At 39.0% G+C, this 21,599-nt stretch overlaps 2 protein-coding genes across 7 annotated transcripts in view; both read right to left on the bottom strand.

The window, feature by feature from the left end:
- LOC109456203 (uncharacterized) overlaps positions 1 to 21,599 on the bottom strand; it is a 366,695-nt gene that overhangs the window by 108,389 nt on the left and 236,707 nt on the right. The gene's annotated exons all lie outside the window — the stretch shown is intronic.
- LOC109436019 (olfactory receptor 7A5-like) lies at positions 5,085 to 6,017 on the bottom strand. The gene has a single exon (XM_019714222.3). The coding sequence runs from the start codon at positions 6,015 to 6,017 to the stop codon at positions 5,085 to 5,087; it is 933 nt and encodes a 310-aa protein (XP_019569781.3).

Raw genomic sequence — 21,599 nt, 5'->3', positions numbered from 1 at the left:
TCAGGAGCAGCACGGTGGGGTCTGCAGATATACCTAAAACAGGGCAAGTTCTTCCATGTGCCAGTTCTTTGCTAGTAAAGTTTTTGTTTTTGAGAAGATGGTGACATGAAGGATTAGGGACTATGCTGGAAAGCACGGACATACCTCTCTAGTGTCTCGTTTTCCTTAGAGCCCAAACTCCTGATCAAGGTTGAAACCTTTCTGGTGGACAGATTTTAAGATGCTCCCAATATCCCCTGCCTTCTGCATACAGGCTCTTGTATATACCCATCTCCGTGTAGGCTACACCTTGTGACTTATATGCAATGAGTAAAATATTGAGATGGCTAACATACAATATTATATTAGTTTCAAGTGTATACCATAGTTATTCAACATTTATATACCTAAAGAAGTGATCACCATGGTAAGTCCAGCAACCATCTGACACTGTACCACACAGTCACAATATTATTGACTATATTTCCTATGCTGTACATTATATCCCCATGACTTATTTGTTTTATACCTGGAGATTTAAACCTCTTATTCCCCTTCACCGCTCCCCCCTTTTAATTTTCAATTACAGTTGACATTCAATATTATTTTATATTAATTTCAGGTGTATGGCATAGTGGTTAGACATTTATATAACTTAAGAAGTGATCCCCCTGACTAGTCTAGTACCCACCTGGCACTATAAACAGTTAATACCATATTATTGACTGTATTCCCTATGCTTTACTTTACATCCCATAACTGTTCTGTAACTATCAATTTGTACTTCTTAATCCCTTTACCTTTTTCACCCTGTCCCCAACTCCCTCCAGTCTATCACACTGATAAATCTAGTACCCATCTAACGTCATACATAGTTATTACAATATTACTGACTATATTCCTTATGCTGGACCCTACATCCACATGACTACTTTGTAACAACCAATTTGTACTTCTTAATCCCTTCCTCTTTTTCATCCACCTCCCTAACATCCCTCCCATCTGGCAACTATCAAAATGTTCTCTATATCTATGAGTTTGTTTCTATTTTGTTTTTTTTTTTGTTTTGTTGCTGTGGTTCTTTAAATTCCACATACAAGTGAAATCACACTGTATCAGCTTTCTCTGTATGACATACTTCACTCAGCACGATAATACCCTCCAGGTCCACCCATGCTGCCACAGATGGCAAGAACCCATTTCCTTCCATGGCTGAGCAATATTCCATTATGTATATATACCATCTTCTCTTTATCCATTCATTCATCAACAAACAGCCAGGCTGCCTCCACAACTTGGAAACTGTAAACAGTGCTGCAATGAACATATGGATGTCCACATACCCTCAAAGTAGCATTTTGGGTTTCTTTGGATAAATACCCAGATGTGGGATTATTTGGATGAATACAAAGAAGTTGTCCTTCTTTGTTTCTTGCTATAGCCTTTGTTTTAAAGTCTATTTTGTCTGGTATAAGTATTGCTACTTCAACATTTTTGTTTTGTTTTCATTTTTCATATTTTTTTCCATCTGTTTAATTTCAGTCTGTGTGTGTCTTTCAATGTGAAGTGAGTCTCTTGTAGGCAGTATATATAAGGGTCTTCTTTTCCTGTCTATTCAGTGACCCTATGTCTTTTGATTGGAGCGTTTAATCCATTTACATTTAAAATAATTGTTGATAGATATGTAGTTATTGCCATTTTATTATTCATATTTTTTATCTTTTTTTCCCTTCTTCTTAAAGAAGTCCCGCTCACATTTCTTGTAATACTGGTTTGGTGGTGATGAACTCCTTTAGCTTTTTCTTGTCTGGGAAGCTCTTTATGTGTCCTTCAATTTTAGATGGTGGATTTGCTGGATAGAGTAATATTGTCTGTAGTCCTTGCTTTTCATCACTTTGAATATTTCTTTCCAGTTTCTCTGGCCTGTAAAGTTTCTGTTGAGAAATTAGCTGATACTTTTATGGGAGCTCCCTTGTAGGTAACTGACTGCTTTTCTCTTGCTGCTTTTAAGATTCTTTCTTTATATTTAACCATTGTCATTTTAATCATGATGTGTCTTGGTGTGGGCCTCTTTGGATTCATCTTGTTTGGGATTCTCTGCACTTCCTGGGCTTGAATATCCATTTCCTTTGGATAGGGAAGTTTTCTATTATTACTGCTTCAAATAGATTATCAATCTCTTGCTTTCTCTCTTCTCCTTCTGGTGCCCTCATGGTACGAATGTCGGTGTGCTTAATGTTGTTCCAGAGGACCCTTAAACTATCCACATTTTTTTGGATTCATTTTGCTTTTTTTTTTTTTTTTTTTTTTTTTTAAGGTTTTATTGGGAAAGGGGAAAAGGACTTTATTGGGGAACAGTGTGTGTACTTCCAGGATTTTTTCCAAGTCAGGTTGTCCTTTCAATAGTAGTTGTGGAGGGTGCAGCTCAGCTCCAGGTCCAGTTGCCGTTAGTTGCAGGGGGGCGCAGCCCACCATCCCTTGCGGGAGTCAAACTGGCAACCTTGTGGTTGAGAGCCCATGCTCCAACCAACTGAGCCATTCGGGAGCTCAGTGGCAGCTCAGCTCATGGTGCTGCGTTCAATCTTAGTTGCAGGGGGCAGAGCCCACCATCCCTTGCAGCAGTCGAACAGGCAACCTTGTGGTTGAGAGCCCCCTGGCCCATGTGGGAATTGAACAGGCAGCCTTCAGCATTAGCAGCATGGAGCTCTAACTGCCTGAGCCAGGCCGGCCCTATTTTGATGTTCTGATTGGGTATTTTCTGGTACCTAAATTGCTGATTTGATCCTCTGCTTTATCTAATCTACTGCTGATTCCCTCTAATGTATTCTTTATTTTAGTTATTGTATTCTTTATTTCTAACTGGTTGTTTTTATCTCCACTTTTATGTTTTCCATTTCTTTGTTGAAGTTCTCCCTGAGATCATTGAGCATCCTTATAACCAGTGTTTTGAACTCTGTGTCTGGTAGATTGCTTGTCTCCATTTTGTTTTGTTCTTTTTCTGGAGCTTTGTTCTGTTCTTTCATCTGGGACATGTTTCTTTGTCTTCCCATTTTGGCTGCCTCCATATGTTTGTTTCTATGTATTAGGTAGAGCTGCTATGTCTCCCAGTCTTAGTAGAGTTGCCTTATGTGGTAGGTGTCCTGTGGCGCCCAGTGGTGCAGTCTTTCTGGTGACCTGAGCTGGGTGCTCCAGGCAAGTCCCTTGTGTGTGCTCTCCTATTGTAGCTAACTTTTGGTTGCTGTTTTCACATCAATGAGAGGGATTGATTGGTTGTGAATATAGGCTGTGACTACAATGGAGGAACTGTGGTGCAGGGGCTGACCTTACAGAGCTGGATTCACTTCAGCAGGGCTCTGGTGCTTGTCCTTTGGGTGTTTCACTTGTGGAAGTGGTGGGGTGGTGCTCTGGTGTGATCTGAAGCTGGCCACTGAGTGTGTTGATTTTGGGACCTTTTGGGAGGGGTTCTGGTGCAGGCCAAGGTCAGCTGCATCCTGTGCTCTGCCTGTGGCCACTTGGTATGAGACAAAAAGTGATCTTCAGATGGTTTCCATTTGTGATGGCCTTGGAGGTGCCTGGGAGAGGCTAGACTGCGAACTGAAGCTGGTTAACGCTAGTGCCGGGCTTGGGGCTGCTTAGCAAGAGTTACAGAGCGTGCCAAAGCCATGTAATGCTTGTTTGGGGTTTGTGAGTATTTTAAGAAAGTCTGGAGCATGAGCCAAGACAGGCCATTTGTATCAAAAAATCACTGGAAGTGGCTTGGGTGGGCCAGCAAATTGGGTGGGGTGAAGTCTCAGGGGATCACCAGGGTGGACAAACAGTGTTAGCCAGATTGATGGAGACTCAGATATTGCAGCCTCCTGCATCTGCATGCTGGGTTGGGGGAGGGTTTAACAAAAAAACCAATGGCTTCTTCCAGCACTTCTGTCTGGGAGAAAGCTGCCACTTCAGTCCTTGCCCTGAAACAAGACAATTCAGTACTTCTTGTATGTCCCTGGTGCCTTTCGAGCTGCTGCCTCAGTGCTGGAGCTCAGACTAAGTGAGTCTATCAGCAAGTAAGTCCATGTGTGAACCCTTTAAGAGGAATTCCAGGGACTCACAACCTTTTGTCCCACTCAAACACAAACTCTGCTGGTTTTCACAGCCAGAAGTTGTGAGGACTTCTCTTACCAGCACTGGAACCCTGGGCTGGGGTGCATGGTGTGGGGCGGGGACCCCTTGCTCCTCCAGGGGAACCCCTGCAGCCAAGACATCCCTTGTAACTTTTAATTGCAACATGCAGGTGTGGGACTAGCCCATTCCACATCTCTACCCCTCCTACCAGTCTCCTTGTGGCTTCCTCTGAATATCCTTAGTTGTAGGACTTCTGTTCAGCTAGACTTCAGGAGATTCTCAATGATGGTTTTTTCTGTAGTTTAGTTGTAATTTTAATGGGGTTGTGGGAGGAAGCAAGCACAATGTTTACTTTTCTGCCATCTTGACCTGAAATTCTAGTGATACATTTTTTAGCTTATTTTGGATATGCACTAGCAAACATATGGAGAAAAGTTCAATCTTGCTAATAATCAAATAAATAATTTATCCATCAGTGTAATTTGTGTTGGACATATAATGTGGTATGACAAAACTCTGAGATCCAGGATTTAAGCTTTATGAGAACAAACATTTTTGTCTTTGTTTTCTTTTTTTTCACTGCTGTATTCATACACTTACAACAGCTTGACAAATCAAAAGTGCTCAATAAATACTTTTGAATGAAGAAATTTGATAGCAACTAGCAATGGTTCTCAATAAAATGCACTATTTTACAATTCTTATTCAGCTGTTCCACATCATTACCCGAAGTGGCTGGTATCAACCTGAAGGACTGGAAATCCACGCTGAGGTGTAGTAGTGGATAATTAAAAGGAATGGATGAGGAGAGCAGAACTGAGAATGACACAGGAGTCACCATAAGAGGTTAAGACAAAGTGCTTATAAGGCAATCCTAACCAAAGTCACTTACCATAGTTGGGTGACAAGCAAAATTCAATGTGATTAAGAGGCAGGATGTTTTAGCAAACTGCTGCTACCATTGCCAGCTCAAAAGCCTGGGATGAATGTTTCCATTACTGAACGCAGAGTGTTCTCCCAAGAACTTTTTGTAGAGCCCTCTTGATGTCCCTGTTCCGGAGGCTGTAGATGAAAGGGTTCAGCATTGGGGTAACCAGAGTGTACATCACCGAGGCAATCATGCCCCGCCAGGAAGACGCATCAGAACTGACATACACACCAAGGCCTGTCACATAGAATAAAGAAACCACGGACAGGTGAGATGCACAGGTAGAAAATGCTTTATATTTCCCATCAGCTGATGGGATTCTCAGGATTGAGGAGACTATTCGGATATAGGAGAAAAGAATCCCTGAGAAGGGAACAATGCCAAGAATGCCAATCACCGTATATAGCAGGATATAATTGATGATTGTGTCCGAGCAGGCAAGCGTGAGGGCCTGAGCAAGTTCACAGTAGAACTGTGAAATTACCCACTTGGTACAAAAGGACAGCCGCAACATCAACAGACTCTGGATCAGGGAGTATGTCAAGCTGATGAACCAGGACACAAGAACCAGCAGAACACAGAAATGAGGGTTCATGATGACTGGGTAATACAAGGGGTGACAGATGGCCACAAACCGGTCATAGGCCATCACAGTGAGGAGACAAGTATCCATACCTCCAAAAACCATGAAAAAATACATCTGGGTGATGCAGCCCGCATAGGAGATGGATTTGCTCTGTGTCTGGATGTTCACCAGCATCTTCGGGATGGTGGTGGAGGTGAAAGAGATGTCAGCAAAGGACAGATTGGAGAGGAAGAAGTACATGGGCGTGTGGAGGTGGGAGTCAGAGCTGATGGCCAAAATAATGAGCAGGTTCCCCAGCACGGTGACCACAAACATGGACAGGAAGAGCCCAAAGAGGAGGGGCTGATGCTCTGAGTCTTGGGAAAATCCCAGAAGTAAAAATTCTGACATACTTGTTTGATTTCCTGGTTCCATGTTGCTGTCAGCTAGATGATTGAGGAAGGAAAAGAACATGAAAAAGACACTGTACAGACCCTAAGTTATCTCTACTTATCCAATTTATTGAACTAAATGACTGTGTATAAAAGCCTTAACATTATAAAATTCACAAATCTTCCATTCTGTTATTTGTTACATGTAACATTTCATGTTGATCAACCCCTGTCCATTGTCTGTCAACCCCTGTCATGAGTGTCTGGGACACTCATCCATTTTTTTTTTTAAAACTCTGGCTTAGAATTATCAATCTAAACAATTAAGAGCAACTTTGGACCTTAGAGATAAAATGGTTCATACTCGTTCTAATACAAATGTGGAACATAAGTTCCGATGAAGCTCAGTAACTTGATCCGGGTTATCTGCCTTGTCTGGGTCTCAGAAAAGGGCCAGGTAACCATGTCTCAGAGGTGAGAAAATTTAAGAGAGTATCTCAAATATGTGGACAAAGTATTGGAGGATGAGTAGAATGTAGGTTTACTTCTCAAGGAAGCAATAAAGAAAGGAAAAAAATGTTTTCACAAAATAAACCATATTCACAAATGCTTAATGTGCCAGGGACCAACAACATCTTGGAGGAACAGGGCCACAATTTGTCACTTGACAAAATACCCTTCATCTGTGAAGTTAAGGGATTGGTCAAAAAGAAAAAAAAAAAAAAGTGGATATCAAGGTTTAAGCCATACAGTATGTTAAGATATTACTACAAAGGTCACAAACAGAATTTTGAGTCACATCCTTTATGCAGTTCATTAAATATTAGGGGAAGAGAAAAACTGACCAGGATTTTTACATATGAGCCTGCAAGGATGAGAGTCAGAGGTGGCACTCACATTAAGGTGATGCTTAGTGATAAAGATGAACTGGAACTTTAAGCAAGCATAATCAGTCAGAAGGGTCTATAGGAGGAGCTAGGGCTTATGGAAGTTCTTATGCTCTGTGTAATCGTGAGAACACTACATGTGAGGACCTTATAGGAAAAACTCTATGGTTATAGAGTTACGTTTATAATAAAGCTCTATGGCTCTAACTTCCCCTTCCATTAACTTCCTTTTTCCCTTCTATAAATACCCCTCCATCTTGGTACGCAGGCCAGAGTTGCCCATGGCTTGTCATGTCTGCATGAAGTGGGTTGGGTTGCAACCTTTTTCCCCCCCAAAATAAATCCTTTTTGGTGATGAAACACCGAGTTGATATTATTTTTCAGTTAACATTAGAATGGGGCTGGGAACATGGGGGCACTCATCTGTAGCCCACCTACCATCTGACTCTCTTCATTCCAGGTCCTGAGGGTCCTGTAACCAGGCCCAGAGGAATAGGTCCTGTATCCAGGGACAAGGAAAAACAGAAGACCATAAAATGATCTTCAGTGTTCTGTTTGCTTTGTTATAAGTATTCTTGTACACTTGCAATTCTATAATGCCCCTAACTACAAAGGAAAAAGGCCACCATTGGCTGTCATCACTGTCAGTCTTCTCAAGTATGAAAACCAAAGTGGAAGCATAGGGGGTTGGGCAAAATGGGTGAAAATGATGAAAAGGTACAAACTTTCAGTTACAAAATAAGTAAGTCCTGGGGATGTAATGTAAAACATGGTGACTGTAGTTAACACTGTATTGCATACCGGGGGTGCCAAAAAAAATGTACACAAGTGGACACTTTGGTCAGCATTGTTCAAGCAATAGTTCGCCACAATCAGAAGTGTCTGGATGCTGATGGTAACCATTTTGAGCGCCGCTTGTAATTGCAGAAGTCAAACGTGACTTGTATTCATCTTTTGTTATCGGTATATAGTATTACAACTTTAAGACAGTTTTCCTCTTTTAAAATGTGTATACATTTTTTTGGCACCCTCTGTATTTGAAAGTTGTTAAGAGAGTAGATCCTAAAAGTTCTCGTCAGAAGAAAAAAAATTGTAATTATGTATGGTCAAAGATGTTAACTAGACTCATTGTGGTGATCATTTTACAATATATACTGTTATGTTGTATACTTGAAACTAATATAATAAGTCAACTGTATATTGATTAAAAACCCCAAATCAGGTAGTGTCTCTAGAATGATAAAAATGGCCATATCATACACGAATTGTTTAGCTATGACTGACATTTTTGTTCTGACCCTCTAAGGGAGGGGCAGTTTGCAGTCATCTCTGGTGGCTTCTGATCATTGGAGAGGTATTCTAAGCCAATTGTCATGACACATCGCTAAAGTGTGATAGTTTGTAAAAGATTCTCTTGACTTTTAATAAGTATGACTAGCTGTCTTGCATTGGTTTTATGTATCGAGCAGAATAGGAGTGTGTGGGAGGTGCCTGAGATTCTGGATATTCCCTGGAGTGTGTTGTGTGTTAATGGCATCATCTGCGTTGGAAAATAGGAAAGCGATTTTATTTCTTACTAATCTATTGCAGGGGTTTCCTTCCTGATCTTCAGTTTCACCTTTGATTCCTTCCTACAGCCACTTGACTGATATTTCCAAAATGAAAATCGTGTCACTCCTCTGCCTAAAATCTTTAGAATGTTTTACTGCCACCTTCTGAAAACATCCAAATTCGTTGGTGTGTCATGGCTCCACTCTAACCCTCCAGCCTTATTTCTTACCACTTTTCAACTTCTAAATTCTGATCATTCAGAAAATCTTCTCTTTGCCCATCGGGTCCTACACTTTTGTGTCTCTGCAAATTTTCAGGAACTTCTCCCTCTGCCTAAACCTCTCTCTACTTTCTTTTCTTTTCTTCTTAATTCCTATCTGTCATTATGTACTTTGTACAACTCTCATCTGCTTACGTGAATCCCAAATGACTAAGTTCTCAATACGAACTGAGTTCTCAGCACACAGGGGACCCTCCATATTGGTTTGGTGGCAGAATTCATAAATGGATGAGCATATAAACCAGTATATTTTCATTGCCACAGCTCATCATATAGTTCCTGTTTGTCTATTACTCCAAAACCTTCAGCAACTCTTACCCTAAAGGATGTTACTACATAGAGAGAGGATAAAGGAAATAAGATGTTGATGGAAGAAAGATAGAAAAGGAGACAGAAAAGAAATATGAAGTTTCCTTCATTGACTAGCCAGATCTTCTTCTCAATCCTGGGCAATGCCCATTCCCAATGTTGACTCCTCCCAGGTCCCAACAAGTTAGACTATTTTCTCTTGCTCTTGCATCTATCCACTCTCTCATCTGAGATCTTTACCTATAGATTCACCAGCAACTGCTTTCCACAGTCTTTGTCTGAAATACCTACATACACATCCCTGACTTTCTGTCCTAATTATCCGGAGGAACAAACAGAAGGTACCTGAGAGGCTAAACAGGGAAATCACAAGTGTACAAACAATGTCACAAAAATTAATTGTCAGTTGTTTTTCTGGGGTTATAAATGCATCACCTTCCAATTCCCTTCCTAGAAGTCCCTCAACATTCATATTCTCAGTCCTTTTATTTGCATGTGAAACTGCTGAATTCTCATCATCCCTGATTGAGGAGACGCAGCCTCCTTTGTGCTCTCTTCTCAAACCCTTGAAGACCCACTTTCCAGGAGAGAGCAATAGCAGGAAAGTGAATAAAGTAACCCATTCTTTTACTTCTGGTTACAGGACCTATAGGACCTATAGAACAAAGCAGACACTGGACAAATAAATGACCCGTCTCTCTGTCTTCCCAGTGCTATTCTAAGCATGACCTCATGTCTGACCATCTTCTTTTGGGGCTCATATGTAAACATCCTGGTGTAATTTCTCTCTGCTTACAAGTACAGCAGGTCCTCAAATAACATTGTTTCATTCAATGTTGTTTCATTATCATCAGAGGTGTTGTAGTAACTTAACTCTTGTTTGTCGCAATTAGATTAGCTTGTGGTAAAAAATTTTTTTTTTTTTGGTTTTGTTTCTTTGCAGTTCCAAGAACCTATCAAAGATATTAAGTGAGGACTTAGTATATTTCATGAGCACCATTGAGATAGTATTTAAAATTCTTTCCATGACTCTTGCTGACCTGAGGAATAAAAGAAGGGGTCAGCCTTTGAAGCTGGAATGTGTTCTCAGATGCATATTGCTTTCTCTGGGAAAGACGTACAGTCCATGCAAACCTTCCAGGTTTAGAAAGTAAATGTGTTTGATGAAGGTAAGGAGGTCATTGTTTGGCCAGAGAGATGGTTTTATTACTACAGTAGTCAAATATTGCTTCTTCAAGCTAAACAAAAAGATTGAGACAATGAAAAATACTCAATGAAAAAAATAATTGACATGAAGGAGAGAAACTAATGAGAATCAATCTTATTGTGAAGGACAAAGCAGGAGGTCAGGCTGCTTCAGGGGGTGTTTTTAGGTTCTTGGAATTCAAATCCACTGCAATGATTTTTTTTCATAAAGTTCCCCCTAAAGTTGCAGAGGCAGCTGAATTATGATTCAAATGGGTCATGAAAAGAGTAATAACACTGATCTTAAGAAAAAGTTTCCCACATATTACAAACCTTTTACCTTAGGACCAGAGGTTAGAAATTAAAAGTGGAAGATACAGCCATTTGTCGCTTACACTTTCCTGTTTATCCATACACCAAATAAATATGTCCTATTCTGTTTCTAGTATCTAATGTTAGTGGGTAATTTTGCTGAGCCATGCAGGAAGTAGAGAATTGAACTGGGCTGTTTGTCAGTCACTGAAAAACTAATAAAAAAAAATTGAAAGGAAAAAAGGAAAAACTCCTGGAAGCCACTCTGCAAGAAGGGCTTCTTTGAGACAGGCTAAGTGTTAGCCATTGGGTGGCCTTTGTCTTCAGGAAGCCCACCTTCCAGAGATGGATGCATGAACCAGTCATTGTAACATAGTGAATTTAATACTAAGATAAAGGCAGTCTGTACATGGAGTACTAGGAGGAGCCCCAAATCCAGCCTGGGGTGGTGGAGTCAGAGAAGGATTCCTGGAGGAAGAGATCCTTCGGCAAGGAATCAAATAGGTGAATGATTAAGTAGCGGCTTTTCTGGTAGAGAAGAGAACAAAGGGAAAGGCTCATAAGTAAGAAGCAGCATGGGACAGAGTGCTTTTAGTAATTTGCTGAAGCACAAAGTGGGAGATGGAAACAGTGAAGGATGAGTTGGAGAGGTGATCACATCTCTGGGTACCTCGAAAAGGATGATGGATAAAGAAAGGGGGGCTGTGGAGAAACTGCAACCAAAGGATTGAGATGATTTGTATCACAATTTTCCATGGTGTCTGGAGTAAAAGACGAACTTACGGCAGGCAAAACTAACGGCAAAGGGAATGGGGGTGGGGAATTCTCACATCATTAGAGTTGAAGGACCAAGTCACTTGTTTTAGGGAAGAGAAACAAAGGCCAAAAGAGGTGAAGAAATAATTCTGATCTTGCTAATGATTCCATGTCCCTGCTTAAGGATGAGACCTGACACCAAGTGGAATCAAGGGGAACTATGGGAAAGGGACATGCAAGGTTTAGAGTTTCCCAGAAAGTTGTCAGAGAAAAAGGGTAGGATGTCAATAAAGGAATAGATGTTGGACTTTCCTATAACCTTAACTTTCCGTCTCTCACCCACCCCACCCCACCCCAGTCTTTATACACTGTGGGCCTTAGATACTGGGGAACTAAGAACATCCCCGCTTGAATGTCTCTAATAAGAACCATGGATAAGGGTGTAGAAGAAGGGGGCAGGACAGATCCTTTTTGAGAAGTAGGAGATGGTCCCAAGCAAATGAGGGTGGCAAAGAAGAATTCAAAAAGATTTGTCTAGGCTGAGTGAAGATGGAGGCTCTGGAGTTCTAGGGCCAGGTAACAACAAAACAAAAGAATAAGAAGAGATCAAGACTTCACCGTAAAAGACCTCTATCAGCACCTGTGGGCATCCATTTGTACACCTTAGACTGGTAACTGTACCACTACAGTGTGGTTCTGGCAAGTGATATGGTGTCAGAGTGGACAGGGGGTTGACCTCTTCTTCCCCCTCCCCATAATCTCTATCAACCATCAAACCGAATAACATATAACTGACATAAAGTTCACTATGCAACGGCAACTTCAGAAAAGGAGTCTAGTCATTCACTTTCCCAAGCAATTAGCCTCTAGAGCTCATTCTCCATAGACAGCATAGGGTTTCCCCTGCCCTGTGCTTAACAATAGTCAACACCCTCTTCACTCAACCATCTCTTTTCCTTATTTCCCACAACACTTACTGGGATTTGCAGGCTTGGCAATGTGGGCCCACCACGGGGCCAACTCCCATGAATCTTATTCTTTTATGGAGGGTGGGTGATGAAGAAAGAGGGTCTGTCCCCCAAAGAGCAGAGACACTGATCCAGGCATATGGTATAGAGCCTGGCTGGTGTCTCCTGGAGAAGGCATGAGTGTCTTGGGTCTGGTGCACGAGAGCCTTGGTGACTATAAGTTGATATGTTACAAGCTCTGTGGCCCTGGGGGCAGAATCCCCTCTGAAGCTTGTTAGACAAATTAATCAATGGATCGTTGATTCCCTGATCAGTCTGAGTCCTCAAGGGCAGAAATCACAAAGGAAGGGGTCTCTGACCTGCCAATTCCTTATCCCTGGGAAACTAACAGTAAGGGCCAGCTGTGAGTCCTCTCTCCTGGATCCCTTTCCTTTGGGAAGAATCACTCTACAAGTGTCATTACTTTCTGACTTGTAGTTTCCTCATTGGATATATGGTTGAATAGCAAAGGGTTCACTAGGGCAATGGTTCTCAAATTTTAGCTTGCACCAGGATGACCTTGAGGATTTGTTAGAACAGATTTTTGAGTCCCGTCCCCCAATTTGTGTCTTGGTAGATCTGAGTTTGGATCTGATAATTGTGATTTTTCATAAGTTCCAAATTTTGCTGGTCCTTATGACAATCCATTGAGAACCATTGCCCTGGGGCAATGTTTCATAATTTTAGCTTTATCAAAACTATCAACTGAGGCTCTTGTTAACATAATACCTTCCCAGACTAATCCTAGACTCACCTGGTCAACATTTTGGGGGACAGTTGGATAATCTACTTTTAAAAGAAGATTACAATGGCTTTTACTTTGTTTTATTTTTACTTACATTTTCATTATGGCTATATGTATAGGTATATGTCATTTTAATCTTAAAAATTTTTTTTTAATTGGGGAATATTGGGGAACAGTGTGTTTCTCCAGGACCCATCAGCTCTAAATCGTTGTCCTTCAATCTAGTTGTGGAGGGCGCAGCTCAGCTCAAAGTCCAGTCACCATTTTCAATCTTACTTGCAGGGGGCGCAGCCCACCATCCCATGTGGGAACTGAACTGGCAACCCTGTTGTTCAGAACACACACGCTAACCTACTGAGCCATCCAGCCACTCTCATTTTAATCATTTTTAAGCATACAGTTTTGTGGTATTAAGTATATTCACAACGTAATGCAACCATCACCACCATTTCCGTATCTTTTTCATCATCCCAAACAGAAGCTCTATACCTATTAAACAACAACTCCCTAGTCCTCTCTTCCCCCAGCCCCTGGAAACCTCTATTCTACTTCCTGTCTCTGTGAATTTGCTTATTTTGGGTACCTCATGTAAGTGGACTCATACAATACAAGCTTATCTCAGCATACAAGTTCTGATAATTCAGTTCGCAAGCTTGCCAGTGTGCGCTTACATTGGCAGCACTGTTCAAACAGCTCAGGAAGGTTTCAGAACCTTGGTATATCAGTGTCTTACAGCTGTGTTCGTGTCGACATGTGGTGGTGTCTTGCTGAGTGGTGTTCATTACTGTTGTTGCATGTTTTTGTGTGCTATCGCGAGAATGTCTGAGCTTGAATTAGAGCAATGAACAAACATTAAATTTCTTCTTAAACTTGGCAAGAGTGGAAGTGTTCAGGGACATGTTAGTCCAAGTTTATGAGGATAATGCCATGAAGAAAATGGTAATGTACAAATGGATTAAATGTTTTTCTGAGGGGAGAGAACACGTCACTATGAAGAGAGGTCAGGGCGGCCAGTAATGAGCAGAACTGACGAAAACATTGCAAAAATTCATTGAATTGTGCATCAAAATCATTGACTGAGTGTGAGAAGCATAACAGACAAAGTAAATAAACATTGATAGAGAAACAGTTAGAAAAATTTTAACTGAAAAGCTTGGCATGAGAAAGGTGTGTGCAAAAATGGTCCCGAAGGAGCTCACCGATGAACTAAAAGCAAAGGAGAGTCAAAGATTTCCAAGACCTTTTGGAGAGGCAAGATGATGTTTTGGGCCATGTTATCACTGGTGATGAAACATGGTGTACCAATATGATCCTGAAACAAAGTATCAAAGTGTATAATGGAAGTCAGCCAATTCTCCATGATCAAAAAAGTTCTGTCAGTCCAAATCAAGAGTCAAAACGATGTTGCTAAACTTTTTTGGTATCAGGGGGATTATTCATTATAAATTTGTACCAATTGTACAAAAGTTAACCAAGTTTACTATTTGGAAGTGCTGAAAAGGCTGCGTGAAAAAGTTAGATGAAAACGAACTGAACTTTTCACCAACAATTCATAGCTCTTGCATCATGACAATGTACCAGCTCACATGGCACTGTCTATGAAGGAGTTTTTTGCCAGTAAACAAAGAACTGTATTGGAACACCCTCCCTACTCTCTTGATCTGGCCCCCAATGACTTCTTTCTTTACCCGAAGATAAAGGAAATATTGAAAGGAAGACATTTTGATGATATTCAGGACATCAAGGGTAATACGATGACAGCTCTGATGCCCATTCCAGAAAAAGAGTCCCAAAATTGCTTTGAAGGGTGAACTAGGCACTGGTGTTGCTGCATAGTTTCCCAAGGGGAGTGCTTCAAAGGTGACCGTAGTGATATTTAAGCAATGAGGTATGTAGCACTTTTTCTAGGATGAGTTTGCAAACTTAATTGTCATGACTTGTATGGTCATTTAATCTACGACAAAAGAGGCAAGAATATACAATGGGTAAAGACAGTCTATTTAATAAATGGTGTTGGAAAACTGGACATGCAAAAAATGAAATTGGACTATCTTCTTACACCATATCTCAAAATGGATTAAAGACTTAAATGTAAAACCCCAAACCTTAAAACTCCTAGAAGAAAACATAGGCAATAAATTCTCTCACATTGCTCTTAGTAATGTGTGTGTGTGTGTGTGTGTGTGTGTGTGTGTGTGTGTGTGTGTATTTCCTTGTCAAGGGAAACAGAAATAAATAAATAAATGAGCTACATGAAACTATAAAGCTTTGTACAGCAAAAGAAACCACCAACAAAATGAATGGACAAGCTACTGAATGGGAGAAGATATTTGCCAATGATACATCTGACAAAGAGTTAATACCCCAAATTTATAAAGAACTCAAACCATCAACACCAAAAAAACAAATAATCCAATTCAAAAAATGGGCAGAGGACCTGAATAGACATGTCTTTGAAAAGGACATACACATGACCAACAGATATATGTAAAATGCTCAACATCACTAATCATCAGAGAAATGCAAATTAAAACCACAATGAGATATCACCTCACACTTTTGAGAATGGCTATCATCAATAAATGAACAAACATTTATGGAGAAAAGGAAACTTTTGTGCAGTGTTGATGAGATTGCAAATTGGTGCAGCCACTATGGAAAATTAAAAATAGAATGACCATATGACCCAGCAGTTCCACTTCTGGGTATTTATAAAAAAAAAATCCAAGACACTAATTCGAAAAGATACATGCACCCCTATGTTCACTGCAGCACTATTTTACAATAGCCAATATATGGAGGCAACCCAAGTGTCCATCAATGGACAACTGGATACAAAGGAGGGGTGTATATACACCATGGAATATTACTTGGCCATAAAAATGAAATGTTACCATTTTCGACAACATAGATCGACCTAGAGGGTATTAGGTAAGTGAAATAAGTCAGACTGAGAAAGACAAGTAGCATATAATCTCACATGTGGAATCAAGGAACAAAATAAACACACAAACAAAATAGAAACAGACTCACAGACACAGAGAAGAAAGTGATGGTTGTCAGAGAGGAGGGCAGTTGGGTAGCTGGGTGAGAAAGGTGAAGCAATTAAAAAATATAAAATGGTAGTTACAAAATAGTTACTGGGATGTAAAGTACAGGAAGAGAATATAGTCAATAATGTTGTAACAACTGTGTATAGTGCCAGGGGGATACTAGATTGAGGGGATCACTGTATAAATTATACAAATGTTTAACCAGTATGTTGTACACCTGAAACTAATGTAAAATAATGTTGAATATCAACTGTAACTAAAATATAAATGATTTTAAAAATTAATGGAATTAATTACCAAGGAGAAGGTTGATAGATTGGACATTAAAAATATAAAATGCTTTTTAATCTGAGCATCATAATAAAAAGGTAAGTTTGAGATTTGATAATAGTTGTTTACATTTTTATGTAAGTAAAATTGTTAATGTCTTTAATAACTAATATTGAAAACATCAATATTAAAATGAGCAAAGTTTATGAACATCTAATTCATTGGAGAATAGAGAAAATGTCTAGACTTATCAGTAATCAAAGAGGTTGAAAACAAAATATATTAAGATGCTATTTCCATATATAAAGTCAGTAAGAATTTTGAAACATAGTGATCCCCTTTTCTGGCCATAAAAGAGGAAACAACACACTCTTACTCTACTGCATAGAATATAACTAATACATAATTTCAGGATATAAATATTTTTCTAACTGTACATACAGGGGAAAAGTAGGAAGAAAAGAGATAAAATAATAATGATGGTTATTTTTAAATAGAGAAATTAAGACTAAATATGATTTTTACTTTTCTTCTAAATGTTTTTTGTTTCCTTTCTAATTTTCATGAATGAATATTTTTATTTTATCATCATAAAAAAATTTGTAAAAAAGTTATAAGTCTAAAGTTAAGAAAACATAACAAAAAATAATCAAGGTAAAATTAGAAATCAGTGAATTAAAAACTAAAGTCATTTACTATGTGGCTATTTAAAAACTAACAGCCAGTGTGAAACAAAGGCCTAGCAAATTTTGGTTTAGAAAAAAAAGAGAGAGTAAATACAAATAGATAAATTAAAATGAGAAAAGATAATAGTCTCATCTAATCTTTAAAATCCCCTCCACATATATTATTATATCTAAGTTAACATGTGAAAATCTCAAAAATTCACACTTTTTTTCCTCTCAGACATTGTAAATTTTATAACCGATAAAGGAATTACGAATGAATGAATAATGTAGGAAGAAAGTACAAAGTTCTTTAAAAATATGCTTTTATTTCTGTTGTGAGACAGTAAATTTTCAATGTTATTCAGCCATGAGAAAAAAGAAAACCCTGCCATTTACAGCAACACGGATGGCTCTTGAGGGCATATGGTGAGTGAAATAAGTCAAAGATAAATATTGTATGATCTCCCTTATATATGGAATCTTAAAAAACTCACAGAAACAGAGAGTACAGTGGTGGTTACCAGAGGTTGATGATTGTGGTGTTGGGGATTGAGAAATGTTACTAAAGGGCACAAATTTCCAGCTATAAGATGAATAAGTTTTGGGGATCTAATGTATAGCAGATGACTTTAGTTAATAATACTGTATTATATAACTGAAAGTTGCTAAGAGACTACATCTTAAGTTTTATCACCAAAAAAAGGTAATTATATAAGAGAAAATGGATGTGCTAACTAACCCTATTGTGGTAATTATTTCTCAATATACATATATATGTATCATATCATATTGTACACCTGAGTCTTATCCAATGTGTGTCAATTATATCTCAACAAAACTGTAAAAAATAACTTAAAAATTGATTATAGATCACATAAAAGGACGAATTTTCATAGTATTTTTTATTCTGGCCCGAGCAATGCTTTCAACTTACACATCTGATCAACTTACTCCATTACCACCAGGATCAACAAGTCATATATACTCTCACAGGCTCTTGGGAGAGATATCAGTATATTTACCTTTGCCCACAAGGCACTGCATAAAATTCAGGCTCTTCTCTCAGTCTGGAATGCTTTTTCATTTTTTCTACCACTGACTCAATTCATACTCATCACTTACCTCTATAAGGTACCTTTCCCACCACCCACTTCCCAGTCACCCACAGTTTTCCTTCTTTGCCCCTACTGCAGTTTAAGGAGTTATTAAATTTGTATCTGCCTCTCCATCATGGTAAATATAAACTTCTTGTAGTCAGGGACTGCTTCATTTTTGTTCACCATCATATTTCCTTGACCTCATACAGTAGGTGCTCAATAAATATTCACCAACTAGTAAATGAAACAAGGGTTAAAGCCTTCAAATAAAATATGAAACAAAATAATTAACTAAAGAGTAACATCAAGAATAAATAGAGTTAGGCGGCCAGATGGCTCAGTTGGTTAGAGTGTGAGCTCTGAGCAACAGGGTTGCTGGTTCAATTCCCCCATGGGCCAGTGAGCTGCGCCCTCCACAACTAGAGTGAAGACAATGAGCTGCCACTGAGCTGCTGTTGAGCTCCCAGGCAGCCAGATGGGTCAGTTGGTTAGAGCACATGCTCTCAACAACAAGGTTGCTGGTTCGACTCCCACAAGGGATGGTGGGCTGTGCCCTGCCCCCCACAAATATATTGAAAACTGGACTTGGAGATGAGCTGCGCCCTCCACAACTGAGATTGAAAGGACAACAACTTGACTTGGAGTTGATGGGTCCTGGGAAAAACACACTGTTCCCCAATAAAGTCCCATTCCCCTTCCCCAATAAAAATCTTAAAAAAAAGAAAGAATGGAGTTGCAATATATAACATCAAATAATAAGTGCATTTGTCTGTATTGTCAAATTAAAAATTGCACCAGACCAAGTGAAACAACAAGAAAGACTTTATTTAAGACTATTGCAATATGGGAGAGAGACTGAACTCAACTGATGAAATATAAAGCACGAGGGATTTTAGGTACTGGAATGAGCTAGTGCAAAAGTACTGGAGGATGTTGCTGGGGGAAGTTGATCAATGGGATGTGTCAAGAACATTGAGTTATTCTTCAGTTTGCAAATGTTTTTCTCTATGATTAAGCATTTTGTATTTGCTAATTGGCGCCCATCAAAGTTAGGTTTCTCCCCTCCCACAGAGGCTGGGAGATAAGAGGGGGGGGGGGCTTATCTTCTTTGATGCTTACATTTCAAAGAGATGGTGTCCAGATCATTGAAAAAGGCAGGTCATGTGTTGTAAAACTGGCTAGATTGGGAAAAGATTTACATGTATTTCAAAGGGAAGAGAAACAATTTACAATCACAAGTTTTTTAAAATAAATTCTCTGAGAAAAGAGAAGTCAGGGGCCTATGGTGGAAGAATCTTGTCTAAAGTTTAGTCAAGCTGAAGAAAATGGAAAGGTCATCTTTTTTAAAAATTGAGATATAATTGCCACATAACTTTATATTGCTTGGGATTTATGACATAATGATTTGATATTTGTTTATATTGTTAAATTATCACCATAATAAGTTTAGTGAAGGGATGGAAGGAAGAACTGATGTAACTACATCAGGAAAGTGATGTAACTACATCACCACAAATTTTTCTTCTTGTGATGAGAACTTTTAACACATACTTTCTTGGCAACTTTCACATATACAATACAGTCTTATTAACTGTAGTTACCATGATGTATATTACATCGCCATGACTTATTTATTTTATAACTAGAAGTTTATATCTTTTGATCACCTTCACACATTTGCCCATTCCCACCTCTGACAACCACCAATCTGTTCTCTGTATTTATGAGTTTATTTTTTGTTTTTTCATTTCTTTGTTTTAAGGCCTTCTTGATACATATGTTAAATGATAATACCTTGTGGGCCAGTAATTCTTTTCCCAGGAATTTAATCATGCTCCAACTTTAGGGAATCCATTTAAATTAATTTATTGCATAAATATTTCACATCAAAAGATGGCAAGTTCAATAGGAATAAAAATGTATTTAATAACTTTTATCAGCCAGCCATTGCTGCAAATGGTGGTATATACATGTGGTGGTGGTGGTGGGGGTGGGTGGGATGCAGACTCTCAAAGTAAAAATGAAGATGTATTTTTCAAGTGATAAATAATATTGATTTTTAAATAAGAGCTAATGTTCAATTGAACATGGAAGCATCAAGAAATGACAATTAATGAACATACAAGAATTGCTATTAACTCTATGTGTTTAACATCATTCTGATAATTCAAACAGATGTAAAAGATGGGAAAAAGGGGGAATACAAACATTGTAAAGTAAAAAACAAATGGATTTTTAAATATTTTAGCCATTTGTAATATTCACCTCAATTGCTTATTACACACAGGTGACTGGGCCTCACCCTGGAGTTTCTGAGATCTGAGATGCAGATTAAGAATTTTCATGCCTAACAAACTCACAGGTGATGTGATGCTGCAGGTCTAGAGATAACACTTTGAGAAACACTGCTCTTTTTTGTGTCCTAGAGACTCTGACTTAATAAATTTTCCTTCCCTTGTTGGTATCTCCTCTCCTCTACCCCACACCTAGGCTTTACGAGGATACAGTGGCTCTTTTAGATGGTGTCAGGGAAAACTGGTTGCCCAAGCTTTCTCCGCTACAGTCACTTTGCCCCAGCAAGTACAGGGAGCTACTCCAGGCAGGGGCTTCTATCCTGTATGTCTGGGAGGCCCAAGAGGGTTTGCCTTGGGAACACTGGAAGGTTATTTAAAGTTTCCGAGATCTTGGGGACTAAATTCTCAGACTGCCTCATTAAATAAATTGTACTACTGACATTCTACTCTTTAAACAATTAAGCTCCCTCGGGGTAGAAGGAAAATAATAGAAGCAAGGCTTTCTGCCATTTCTATTTCCCTGAAGATAGCTGTGAAGATAGGAAAATTTATTTCTTCAAATTATTTCTTCTTTTTATCTTGTGCATTTAAACAGTAGTAATCAACAAAATAATTCTCCTGGAGATTAATGAAGTTCCCTTATTCTCCTTCAAAGATGTCTCCTAGGGCTTCTTTAGATAACTTCCCTTATCTTTGCTTCACCTTCATGAAGTTTAATTTCAAAGTTAGGAGTTTAACTCCCTGAGGAATGTGTTATTGTTACAAAAAGCCTAATATCAATGACCCTCAGAATCTCACTGTAACAAAATGAAATGCACGAGAAAGGTCCATATTTAAAGAAAGAGAACATGCCATTAGTGTCATTGTCACTGAAAAAGCAAGCATTTTGAAGAATAAAAATATCACTTAGAATTTATTGGGCACATAAGGTCATTGCAGACCTCAGGGAGAGTAATGGAGGTAGAAAGACTCCAGATGAGCTGACTGAAGAGAGAGTGAGCAGTGGGGAAACAAAAATAACAAATACAGACCAAATCTCCAAAAGCATGCAGCAATACTAAAAGGGGAGTGTGGGTCTAGGAGTGAGTTTCATTTTTAGTGAAATGTGAAACATTCCCACGATTTGGACATGATAACACTGCAGACATTGGAATGTACAAGATAATGAAAAGATAAGTGAATGTGTAAATTCCCTCAAAAGTTAGGAAGGG

Source organism: Rhinolophus sinicus, chromosome 15 (genome assembly GCF_057876585.1).
Source record: "Rhinolophus sinicus isolate RSI-liver-muscle chromosome 15, RSI-T2T, whole genome shotgun sequence".
NCBI lineage: Eukaryota > Metazoa > Chordata > Mammalia > Chiroptera > Rhinolophidae > Rhinolophus > Rhinolophus sinicus.
This window is presented reverse-complemented; position numbering and strand designations above follow the sequence as displayed.